General features: G+C 42.5%; 1 protein-coding gene across 1 annotated transcript in view; it reads right to left on the reverse strand.

The window, feature by feature from the left end:
* LOC126278467 (putative inorganic phosphate cotransporter) overlaps positions 1 to 13,886 on the reverse strand; it is a 247,204-nt gene that overhangs the window by 21,921 nt on the left and 211,397 nt on the right. Inside the window, exon 9 of the mRNA XM_049978610.1 lies at positions 1,914 to 2,069. Coding sequence (XP_049834567.1) covers positions 1,914 to 2,069 — 156 coding nt within the window. The remainder of the gene's footprint in view (positions 1 to 1,913; positions 2,070 to 13,886) is intronic.

A 13,886-nucleotide genomic window follows, 5' to 3' on the forward strand; every position in this document is an offset into this window, starting at 1 on the left:
CCCAGTATGGTCCAGATCAACCCATGCAAAGAAGGTCGACATGAGTCTTAATGAAACATGTTGATTAACAACTGGATGCATGAAACCTACTTCCCTATCAAAAGTATATAGAGCTGCCGCGTTTGCGAATCCCAACTCTCGGAGAACATCACATGAATTCACAGAGAGGCTCAGAAAAACTATTGACGATCGGCAACCCCCATTTGGCAGTGAGTGTATTATTATCTTTTATTTACACGTCAAGTTCTGTAGGATAAAAATGAGGATCAAATCTCCAAGGTCATGGAACGTGACAGTACATGACATTACAACATAAAAGTAATAACAGATAAAAATAAATGTTTATAAACGAGAAAAAAGTAAGTCCATAATTTAAGTAAACGTAATCAACAATATAATAAGAATCAGCTTAATTTTTCAAGGAAAGTGGGCGACTGAAATCCCGTAAAAGGTTCTTAGCCACGATAATAGAGGAACCGCCACCTAATTACCCACCTGCAACGGAAACGCTCAGCGGATTCGGCACAAACTGGAAGACATGGCGGACACAGAATCGATTAAGGACAGTGGTGGCCCCAGTGAAGACAAATGTGACTAGCTGGGGTCTTGGAACCACGGATGATAAGTCTGACTGTGGCGCTGTGCAGGATATGGAGCATCTGCTCGCCTGCCCGAACTGGCATTATAGGTGCAAGCCGACGAATTATGGATGGACAAGAAAGACGCTTTGGACGTGGCCCCATACTGGGCTGAAAAGTTGTGACCGGGTTTCCGGACACGAAAAAGTAAAAGAAAGTAAGCAGATACTTTGTGAACTTTTACAAATGGGCAGTTACAATGTTGACTGGGAAACACTGTTTGAAATTATGAGGAGAGCTGGAGTAAAGTTCAGGTAGCAAAAGGTCATCTATTACTTTTACAGAAACCAGACTGCACTTATAGGAATCGAAAGACATAAAACGGAAGCAGTTGTTGACAAGGGAGTGTACCACGGCTATAGCTTACTCTCGATGTCATTCAATCTGTACAATGAGCAAGCACTGAAGGAAACGAAGGAGAAATTTGGAAAATAAATTAAAGTTCACGGAGAAGACATAAAAACATTGAGGTTTCCCGATGACATAGTAATTCAGTCAGACACGGCCAAGGAATTGGGAGAGCAGTTGAACGGAATGGATAGTGAATTTCATTATTATCACGTCACAGTCACCCTCTCATAACTATTAGAGAACAGACTGCACCACCGAGAAACTGTTTACTCTGTCAACGCACTGCAAATTTCAGCTGAAGCTTTGTGGATTTCCGTCACGATTTTCACGCTAAAAGTTTCTATTTTAGCGTATATCGATCCTTGGTCTTAAAAAAATCACAATAGTCTAGATAAGTGATCGTCGAACAAGTCTGCTCAAAAGCCAGTTCTGGCATTGGGAGGCGGCATCTCAGACCACGTATCTTATTATTAATAGGTAACATACATAAATTACACACATCAAAAAGAGTTTTGCATCACCTCTGTTCCGAGAGTTCCGGAACCTGTACAGGAAATTGGAATAGAGATCAATATAAACATCATTTCCGCCCTTTTTATTGCTCATGAAAACCACTCTAGCATGTTGTACCACCCTACAGAGAGACCTTCAGCGGTGATGGTCCAGACTTCTGTACACACCACTACCTGTAATACCCAGTAGCACGTCATCTTGCATTGCTTCGCATGCTACATTTCATTGTTACACTGTTTAGAGCACCGAGTGGACGAAAACATTTCTTACTCCATTTTCAAGCCTACAGTGAAACTTAACATACTGATCACTGTTGTTGAGGCATCTAGCTCCCGGTGTTGCTAACCTACGCATAGCTCCTGTTTATAAACGGAGCCTCGTAGAGTGGAAACATGCGAATGAAGGACTTACCTGCGTAGTTGGGGGCGAGGTCGTGGTGGTTGGCAAGACTGGTGACGGTGGCAGCTCCGTTCAGACCCAGCGACAGACTCAGGATCGCCACGGCGAGTGCCTCGTTCTTCCCCACGTAGCCCATCCCAGCCATCATCACGGCCGGTAAGAAGTGCGCTGCGGCAAACAGAGGCGAGAATCGACAAAACTTACTTCTGCTAGAGTGACTTTATAAGCGGCTTTCTGGTTAACAACGATTGTCACATTTATACGTCGACATCTACACTCCTGGAAATTGAAATAAGAACACCGTGAATTCATTGTCCCAGGAAGGGGAAACTTTATTGACACATTCCTGGGGTCAGATACATCACATGATCACACTGACAGAACCACAGGCACATAGACACAGGCAACAGAGCATGCACAATGTCGGCACTAGTACAGTTTATATCCACCTTTCGCAGCAATGCAGGCTGCTATTCTCCCATGGAGACGATCGTAGAGATGCTGGATGTAGTCCTGTGGAACGGCTTGCCATGCCAATTCCACCTGGCGCCTCAGTTGGACCAGCGTTCGTGCTGGACGTGCAGACCGAGTGAGACGACGCTTCATCCAGTCCCAAACATGCTCAATGGGGGACAGATCCGGAGATCTTGCTGGCCAGGGTAGTTGACTTACACCTTCTAGAGCACGTTGGAACAGCAAGTTCCCTTGCCGGTCTAGGAATGGTAGAACGATGGGTTCGATGACGGTTTGGATGTACTGTGCACTATTCAGTGTTCCCTCGACGATCACCAGAGGTGTACGGCCAGTGTAGGAGATCGCTCCCCACACCATGATGCCGGGTGTTGGCCCCGTGTGCCTCGGTCGTATGCAGTCCTGATTGTGGCGCTCACCTGCACTGCGCCAAACACGCATACGACCATCATTGGCACCAAGGCAGAAGCGACTCTCATCGCTGAAGACGACACGTCTCCATTCGTCCCTCCATTCACGCCTGTCGCGACATCACTGGAGGCGGGCTGCACGATGTTGGGGCGTGAGCGGAAGACGGCCTAACGGTGTGCAGGACCGTAGTCCAGCTTCATGGAGACGGTTGCGAATGGTCCTCGCCGATACCCCAGGAGCAACAGTGTCCCTAATTTGCTGGGAAGTGGCGGTGCGGTCCCCTACGGCACTGCGTAGGATCCTACGGTCTTGGCGTGCATCCGTGCGTCGCTGCGGTCCGGTCCCAGGTCGACGGGCGCGTGCACCTTCCGCCGACCACTGGCGACAACATCGATGTACTGTGGAGACCTCACGCCCCACGTGTTGAGCAATTCGGCGGTACGTCCACCCGTCCTCCCGCATGCCCACTATACGCCCTCGCTCAAAGTCCGTCAACTGCACATACGGTTCACGTCCACGCTGTCGCGGCATGCTACCAGTGTTAAAGACTGCGATGGAGCTCCGTATGCCACGGCAAACTGGCTGACACTGACGGCGGCGGTGCACAAATGCTGCGCAGCTAGCGCGATTCGACGGCCAACACTGCGGTTCCTGGTGTGTCTGCTGTGCCGTGCGTGTGATCATTGCTTGTACAGCCCTCTCGCAGTGTCGGGAGCAAATATGGTGGGTCTGACACACCGTTGTCAATGTGTTCTTTTTTCCATTTCCAGGAGTGTATATAATGCATTCAAAATTTTTTTGGCGGAGGGGATTTGGAACGATTTTGGTGACATTAAACATACAGTTACTGTCCGCCTCCGTAGCGTAGCGGTAGCGTTACCACCTACCACACAAGAGGCCTGGGTTAGATTACCGGCAGGGGACTAGGTGTTGTGTGTCCATCATCATTGACTCGTAAGTCGCCGATGTGGCGTCACCTAAAAAGGACTTACAATACGGCGGCCGAACTCCCCCGAATGGGGCCTCCCGGCCAACAATGCCATACGATCATTTACAGTTACTAATTTTGAAAGTTATAATACAAACAAGTGCGTTGTCCCACTACTATTTGCTTATTATTAAACTGCCTGTCTGACGTTAGCCAAATTATCCAATAATCAGTTCTTAATAAACAAATATTAGTGGAACACAGAGCATTTGCTCGATTTTTACTCTTTAATAACAATGTTTTGTGCCAAAACGCAAAGGAAGGGTCCAGTAATTTAGTTTGTTACTTGTTCCATAGATCAAATTTACGATGAACCTTATGATATGGAATGTGTCAACAGAATAAACATGCGGCGCTTACATGCAACAAGATAAAAAATAAAACTTGCATAACTAGATGCTGATCATATACAGTTTTTTAAATATATTATTAATCATATCTACTCAAGAAGTCCTCTATGGTATAGCTGTAATTGTTAGGGCAAAACCCCTGTAATTACGGTGACCATACGTCCCGATTAGTCGGGATTGTCCCGTTTTTTGAGGCTCAAAAATTTTTCCCGACTTCTTTTTTTAAACAAGCAATTTGTCCCGATTTTCAAGGATTATTTTCAGACACTTACAAAGTGGTTAAAATATTTTCTGAGTGTCGATTTTATAAACTATCAATTGAAACTGACATTCTGTACGTTGGTACCCCCTGATAATGTACAGCTTAAGCACTATAATTGTTGCGTACTCTTATTTTCTTTGCTTTTGCTTGCCATTGTTGTCAACACTCAGTATCAGTTTCGTGAAGTGCTAGCACGTCGTGGCGATACCGAAACGAAAATCAAAGTTTTCGGAAGAGCTTCAGATGAAATTTCCTTGCTTCACTGCTACAGACAATGACTGTTCAGCAAAATGTAACGTATGTAACTGTGCTGTATCCGTGTCTCATGGTGGTGCTGCATATCTCAAGCATCATATGGAATCAGAGAAACACAGGAAGAGTCTTCGATAGGCAGGTTCATCGAAAAAAAAAAAAGAGATAGTTTGTAACTTCAAATACACAGGAACAGAAAAACGTAGCTGCAGGAGAAGGAAACCTGTCATTCCATGTTGTTAAACACCACCAAAGTTGTCGTTCTAATGACTGCAGTGTTCAACTAAACGAAAAAATTTTTTTCCTCGTTCTAAGATTGCAGAAAATGTTTCATGTGGAAGAACAAAGTGTGAAGCAATTATCAACAATGTTATAGCTCCGCATTCCCAGAAACAGGTAATATCTGATGTCAACAGTGCAAAATACTTTTCAATATCTACTGATCCTAGCAACCATGGGCATCAGAAAATTTTTCCTGTGGTAGTTCAGTATTTTTCTGTAAGTGATGGTGGACTGCAGACGAAATTGCTTGATCTTGATGAATTGCAGAACGGAAAGTCCGAAACAATTTCCAATTATCTTTCTCATGTTATACAGTCGTTCAGTATCATCTCAAAGTGTGTTGCATTTGGTGCAGACAATACTAACTGTAATTTTGGGGGGTTAATGAAGAAAGAGGGTAATAATGTTTTCACACATCTGAAAGAAAAATTAAAAAACTCTAACATTGTTGGCATAGGTTGTCCAGCACATGTTGTTCATAACACACTTCAAAGTGCCTGTGATGTTTTACCTGTTGACATTGACTGCATTGTCATGAAGTTGTACACCCATTTTCATATTTTTTCTATTCGTGTTGCACAACTCACTGAATTCTGTGAATTTGTTGGTGTCACTTACAAAAAATTACTTTTCTTTTCCAAAACAAGGTGGCTTGCATTGTTGCCAGCCATAGACAGGATCTTGAAAATATATGAATCTTTGAAATCTTACTTTTTGTCACTGCAATCTTAAAGAGTTTTTTCAGTGATCCTACAAATGAATGTTATTTAATTTTTGTACATTCACAAATGAGTGTTTTCCAACAATCCATTCTGAGCATTGAGAAACACAATAATTAGAAGTATTAGCAGTCTTAAATAAAGCTTTGACAATTCTAAATTCAAGGAAACATGAACATTTTGTACCACTAAGTGTAAAAAAAACTGCTAAATGATTGTGATGATCAGTCTGTTAAGAAATTTAATATAGGAGTATCAACGTTTTATGATGCTTAAGTAGACTATTTATCCTCATGGTTACAGGGAATAGCTGAGTTTCCTGTATTCTCGTGGATGATGCTCACAGAACCACCAGAATGGTCAGTAGTTGAAAATACTTTAATGTGGCTAAATGAAAAGGGAATTCTAGTAAATGACAGCCTCTTATTTGATGAAATAGTTCACATACAGTCATTTGTAAAACAACAAGTGGAAACAAACAGTGAACAATGGAATCAGTTGATGGCACATGAAAAATGGTGTAGGTTTTTCATATCTTGCCAGTGTAATGAACAGTTCAGAGAATCGTTTAATATAGCGCAGTACTTCTTTTCACTCCCTGCCCACGATGCATATGTTGAAAGAGTTTTCAGCTTACAATCGTCACAACCGACAGATGAGAGGAATACCTTTACGGTGAGGAGCGTTAAGTGTATTTTACTGACCTGTTTAAGCTTCAGTAAATACAGTTGCACTGACTTCTATTCACACTTATTAGGCAAACTTGAGTTGCTGAATGAAATTTCATCTTCGAAGAAATATGATTGCAGTGTGGAATCCACAAAACCATAAATTCCTTGTGTTCACTAAGAACTTTTCTTGTACTGATTGTTACTGTATGTCTTTCTACATACTGTGTTATAAATGTTACACTTCTTAATAAGTAAATTTCTGGAAACTTGAACTGTACTTCTTTCCAGTCTTTCCATTCTTTGTTTGGTTTTGTACACACGCACACACACACACACACACACACACACACACACACACACAAGCGCACACACACACACACACACAAGCGCGCGCACACACACACACACACACACACACACACACACACACACACACACACACACACACGCACACACACACAAATATCAGTGAAGGCTATATTTGCAGAGGAAGAAGAAATATTAACATTAAAAGTGACATTTAACGAGAAATAAAAAATTGTCCCACTTTTTGGCCAAGAAAATGTATGAAAGTCCCACTTTTGTCCGAAGAAAATATGGTCACCCTACCTGTAATCTACATTTGAAAACAGCTGTGCTATCAATCAGACATTTTATCTCCACGGGTAGACAGTCAAAGAGTTTATCCTCGTGGCAAAAGTGGATAAATCTAAACTTTTTAGCAAGTCTACGATATGGTTTTTCAGGTTTAAGTTTTATCAATATGGCCCGCCTAAGAACTAACAATATTCTACACTATTATTTCTCATTGGTATACTAGCTTAACTGGGGGCGCTATAGTTTTGGGCAGTACAAAAGCTAGCTCATTTATGCAAAACCATTCAGTAACTTTCACAAAAACGTCATTTACTATTTTCTCTATTGATGCCTCTTTTTTCAGCTTCACAGCAACGCTTTCATCATCTGCAAATACGACTAATTCTGCCTCCTGTTTTAAATAAAATAGCAGACCACTAACGTAAAGCGAGAACAGCAGTGTGACAACGACGGAACCCTGTGGGGCTCCTGCTTTAATTTCTCCCCACGTTTATCATCTAACTTCTCTCATTCTATTACTCGAACAGCCTGTGGCAACACTCTGCTTTCTCTTCCTTAAATAAAGTGAAAACCAGACATTCGCTGGACTAGTCTTCCATATAAACTTAACTTCTCTAACAGAATATTATGCTTGACATAATGAAATGCCTTCGATAAGTCACAGAAGATCCTACGCGATGTCGTTTGGTGACCGCTATGAACTTTCTTTTTAGAGTCATGGTAATCTTTCTTATTACAGATGGGGATACGAGATTAATGTTTAATTCACTAAACGACCTCCGTTTGCTCCTTCAGTATAGTGTTTTGCTTTCACTTCTGAACTAATTGTAGCAGTTTTCCCACCGATTTGCAAGAATTAGTTATTAAAAATACTTACTATGCATGATATCTCTTTTACACTGCACCCATTCTTTTTAACAGAAATAATGTCATCTCGTAGGTCTTTTTTTCTGTCTGTGTTTTAACAATATCCATATTGATTTAATTTTATCATATGATCTGTCAACTGCACACAAGATGTTCGTTGATTCTCCTGAGATTTTTTTCAACTTCTCTTAATTTCTTGCAGTACTAATGGCATTCCATTACTACATTTAATTATCTTTCTAGGAAAACTACTTCCAAAACTCATGAAATAAGTTGAATTTAGAGTTAGTATTTGGCTCATTGTAAACTTCAGCCCAGTCAACACTTTTTAAGTTTCCTTTACAATCTTCAGTAGTTCTGTCATTCACCAGTCTCAGTCTTTTCTTAAAGTGTTTCTCTACTGTACATGAAGGCAAGTTATATAAAGTGAGTAACTGTGCATCGTGATGTGACAGTCTGTTTACCACTGTATAGGCTTGTGTCTCTTTGACTTCTCCCTGTTGAATGAGTGCATTATCTATAAGGGTACTACTATCTCGAGACACTCAAGTAGGGAAATGTACGTCTGACACCAAATTACAAGTGGCTGAAAGTACTTCTAGGCCACTTTTTCTGTCAGATTCCTTCAAGAAATTTACGTCACAATCAACATAAATTAATAATTCCTTCCTTTTGTTTGACATCGAAATGGTTGCTTTAAATTTCCCAGTTACCCACTGGAGACCTGTACACTGTAACAACTGCAGATATTACGTTTCTCAGCGATACGTCACAAGCACGTGTGTCTATATCCTGATCTATATGCAGTTCACTTGTATCTACAGTTCTGTATTTATATCCATGTTTTTAAAACGTGACAACCCCTCCTTTGTCCATACTGGAGCTACATGAATATGCAGCTAACTTATAACTTCTAACATTAAGACTTTCTATCCCTGTGGTTATATGGTGTTCAGACAAATGACATCAGTTTCTTTCCAACTATTAAGATCTTGCAAATAAATTAACAGCCCCTATACTTTATTAATCACACTTCAAATATACTGATAAAAAAAGATGGTTTCGAGTTTACCCCTGCTATTATAAGATGAAATGGGAGTCTCTGTCAATTTCCTTTAACGCTTTCTGTCTGAATTATGGATTTGATCAAATGTATGTGTCTCATCCGATTCCAATAATCAGTGCCCCCCTTACGTTTTCTGCTAGTACTTTATCGATCTTGTCCTTACTCCTCCCATTCAGGCATATGCCACGAAAAGTATATACTTATGTTCCTAAAGCAACTGCCAAATTTCTGTGCCTTGTGATGACTGGGTGTTGTGTGATGTCCTTAGGTTAGTTACGTTTAAGTAGTTCCAAGTTCTAGGGGACTGATGACCATTGATGTTAAGTCCCATAGTGCTCAGAGCCATTTGAACCAACTGCCAGAACAGCAGCGGTATGAGATTTTGCATCCATCTGAAGCAGCCCTCAAGCCAGAGCTGGCTATGGCGTCAAAACCCTCCATAAAACCCAATTTTGTGTGATCCATCAACACATAGTTCGAAATACAGAAACAACGTCCATATTTTGTACACTACAATAAGCTATAGCACTGTGAGCTTGCCGGAGGAGCCAGCAATTAATATCCACAAGAACACGTTTCCTGGACTACTCCAGAATCAACACCTGATTCTTACAAAATTTACAGAAGCTTTTCTCACCTTTCAAATGAACACACTGTCGTAATACACTGAAAATCATGACGAAGCAATATGCACATATACAGGTGGCGGTAGTATGGCGTACACAAGATACAAAAAGGTTCTGTAGTGGAGGAGCTGTCATTTGTAGTCAGGTGATTCATATGAAAAGGTTGTCGCCTTGATTATGACTGCACGACGGCAATTAACGGATTTTTAACGCGGAATGGTAGTTGGAGCTAGACGCATGGGGCATTCCATTTCGGAAATCGTTAGGGAATTCAATGTTCCGAGATCGACGGTGTCAAAAAGTGTGCAGAGAACACCAAATTTCAGTCATTACCTCTCGCCACCGACTATACAATGGCCGACGGCCTTCACTTAAAGACTGAAAGCAGCGTTGTTTGCGTAGAGTTGTCAGTGCTGCCAGACGAGCAACACTGCGTGAAATAACCGCATAAAACAATGTGGGACGTACAACGGGTGTATCCGCTAGGACTGGTGTTAATGGGTTGTGGCAGCAGCCTCTGTTAACAGCGTGACATTGCGTGCAGCGTCTGTCCTGGGCTCGTGACCATATCGCTCGGACTGTAGACGACTGGGAAACCGTCCCGATTTCAGCTGGCAAGAGTTGATGGTGGGGTTCGAATGTCAAGCAGACCCCAGGAAGCCATGGACCCAAGTTGTCAACAAGGCACTGTCCAAGCTGGTGATGGCTCTAGGACAGTGTGGGCTGTGTTTACATAGAATGGAATGGATCCTCTGGTCTATCGGCTACTTGGAGAACATTTTAGGCCATTCGTGGACTTCATGTGCCCAAACAACAATGGAATTCTTGTGGATGACAATGTGCCATGTCACTGGGCCACAGTTGTTAGCGGTTGGTTTGAAGAGCTTCCTGGAAAATTTGAGCGAATGATTTGGCCACCCAGATCGCTCGACATGAATCTCTTCGAACATTTGTAGGACATAATCAAGAGGCCAGTTCGTGCACGAAATCCTGCACCGGCAGCACTTTCGCTATTATGGGCAGCTTTAGAGATAACTTGGCTCAGTATTTCTACAGGGGACTTGTTGACTCCATGCCACGTTGAGCTTCTGCACTACATAATACAAAAGAAGGTCCAGTTCAATATTAGGAGGTACAACACGACTTTAGTCACCTCACTGTAATCCAGCGTCTAAAGGTGCATTGATCGGTATTTGCCTGCATTTTTGTGATGACATTACAGTCCTAAATATGTTTCTGACACTTGGATTTTTTTCACCTCTGGCAGTGACTTGTCAATGTGAAAACAGCAGAGTTGTACCGTGTTCCGAATTTCACGTTAAACTGTATGCCTCCCTTCAAGTGTTCAAGTGAACTTTTCTTTGGAGTGTAACGTAATTAGTTTACACATTGCACAGGCAAAGCGCTACACAGATGTATATTCGCGAAAATATGGCAGTCCACCTCTTACACAGTTGTCATCCTTTTATTAGAAAGTGTCATTTTACGTTTTATGACTTCATCAGCCGGCCAGGGAGGCCGAGCGGTTCAAAGCGCTACAGTCTGGAAGCGCGCGACCACTATGGTCGCAGGTTCGAAACCTACCTCGGGTATGGATCTGTGTGATGTCCTTAGGTTAGTTAGGTTTAAGTAGTTCTAAGTTCTAGGTGACTGATGACCTCAGAAGTTAAGTCACATAGTGCTCAGAGCCATTTGAACCATTTTTTGACTTCATCAACGTCTCATATACAGGGTGAATCACGTAAAACATTCATCGCAGATATTGCGTAAATCGAAAGTGCTATTCACGTGCGGTTTTCACAGAATTTATTGTTAGTCAGAGAGCTCGTATTGCCGGCCAATCAACAAAGCATAACAATCTTTAGAAAGTATATTTTTTGTGCACACGTGCACTTTTCCAAATGGAACAATGCCTATTAACGAGTAAGGTGAATTAGAATGTCAGTGGCGTTAGCTGCAGGATTCTATTGCGAGTCGTTAACCAGATAGCGTATTTTGAAAAGTCGCCACACCTACACTTGTATGATACCTGTGGAAACACACACTGAAGAACGACAGAAGTGCGTAAATTTGTTTTGTGGATTCTGACTAGTGACGAGATAATTGACCATCACAGGCTTTCTTCAGAATGTCCACCGGCAATGCCAATACACGCTTCCAGTCTGATAACGAACGACTGCGTCGTACGTGTTAGCATTTCAGCGGAGATGTCCTAGCTTGCTGCAGTAATACGTCGTTGCATATCATGGAGTGTAATTAGTATGTCCTTGTGGACAGCTACTTTCAGCTTTTCCCCCATAAAAAGGTCTAATGGCGCCAAATCCTGGGAATGGGCCGGTCAAGGTAAGGCCAATATTACACTATCAAATTTCCTTGTCCAATATCTTTGTCAAATATCTTTGTCAAAGAAATCTGATGGTGTAATAGGGAACTTTGTCAAATGTCGTCAAATATTTGATCAAATCTAGGGCCTCGCTGTAGATTTTATCAAAGAAGTCGCTTGTCTTCTGTTCACTGCAATTTGACATGTTACCATGTGGAGCGCTAGCATCGCTGCAGCGTTCTGTCATCTGTAGCGTTTTTATAAACATGGCCGGTAAATACAATTGGTGTGTATCGACAACTACAAAATTAATAGAGATGTATGAAGCTGATGAGGCGCTTTACAACGTGAGGCAACCTGAATACACAACTAGATTAAGAAGATTGGAGACCTAACCTAACCTAACCTAACTCTCTCCTGTAGCAAGGAATCGGAGACTTACAGTGAGGCAGTCTTCTGCAGATATAGCAGTTCTTAAGTGAGTGTTGTAGTTTGTGATACGAGGATACACTTTACTGAGCACGTACAGAAATGTATGCTCATCTATTCTTAAGTAATTGCTGTATGACTTGACGTCCTCCACTATAAGCTCACGTAACAAGTTTTGTTGAATGCTTTTATCGTGTCGTCGTAAAACATACGGCTTCATCCAGGTACGTTTCCTTTTCTTTCCCCACTTCTCTTCTGCATGTGCACAAGGTGCAATTGTGGTACATGCAACTGCTGCAGTTAATAACAAGTTGTTGTTTCTGTCAGCCATCTTGAACTTGACGAAAAATATGATGTCAGTGTAATACCCCTTTTTAGCGCCACGTCAAAGATCTTTGTCAAATATATTTGACGAATATTTGATCACATTTTTGACAACGAAATTTGATAGTGTAATACCGGCCTAAGGCTCCCGTGCGTCCGATCCAACGACTTGCAAACAATTCGTCGTGGGCTACAGGCTGGACAGCCATAGCGTTTGTATCACAGGTCCCTCCTAGACTGCAGAGGAACCTCTTCTAGCATCCGCAGAAGATGCTCTTTTAGGAGGCTGCGATACTTGTAAGCATTCAGTGCTCCGCCTGTGACAAAGAGGCATATGATCTGATGGTTCACCATCCCACACCACCCGTTTACACTCCACAGACTCTGACGTTCCACCTGATTAAGCCAACGTGGATTGTCAACAGACCAACAATGCATGTTTCGGCGGTTTACCCGGCCCTGTTTGGTAAATCTGGATTCATCACTAAATAAGATAGATGATACATATAGAGTATCCTGTCATAATGCCCATGTACAGAGGTTAAAACGATTCTAATAATCGTTTCCATGCAGCTCTTGATGGAGAGAGATGTGACACGGATGGAACCTACGCCGATGAACAATATGTAGTACCTTGCCCGACTCGTGCCACTTCCTCATGTGACTACGGCGAAACTAATGTGCGGATCAACTGCAACAGCAGCAAAACATTATTTCCCCCTTTTCTGTCGTCACTTGTTTCCTCCTGTTTCGTTGTCTCGGTGTTACACTACGACTTTCACATAACTGGTTGAAGAGGCTAATATAATTGCCGAGATGGCTGACGTCTGTTGAGATATTTTGCTACGTACCTGTACAAGAACGGCCTGCATTCTTTCTACACTCCCCATACACCAGGAGCATGTCGGCCTTTTCTCCAATGGATAATCTTACCGTCCACTCACGACCTACTTCTTGGACTGTCACGCACTTACTGTGTGAACTTCGGGCAGTGCAGAGAGGAGACAGCTCGGCGAAGGCGCTCTGGTTCGACAGCACTGGAAGAGCACTTTAGACAGCTCTGTGAAAACTCATGGATTGTGAACCTTTGCGAGAGCATACTGTTCTTCAGCTCCCGTTTGTGACTCCACCTAGACATGGGACTGCTTCTGAGGCAGGGTGACCGTATCAGGGGGCAATGTGTCAGCTGCCGTCCACACTACTTCATACTAGAGCTCAAATCACGGTGAGTATCTGGAGCACACACGACTAGGAATGAGATTAATAAGTTTTTGGTAGGTGCATGGTTTGGACGAAGTTAGATTCCGGGACCTCGACATTTTTGATTAGGCGTTCAAGTACTGATCC

Source organism: Schistocerca gregaria, chromosome 6 (assembly GCF_023897955.1).
Source record: "Schistocerca gregaria isolate iqSchGreg1 chromosome 6, iqSchGreg1.2, whole genome shotgun sequence".
NCBI classification, from domain to species: Eukaryota; Metazoa; Arthropoda; class Insecta; order Orthoptera; family Acrididae; genus Schistocerca; species Schistocerca gregaria.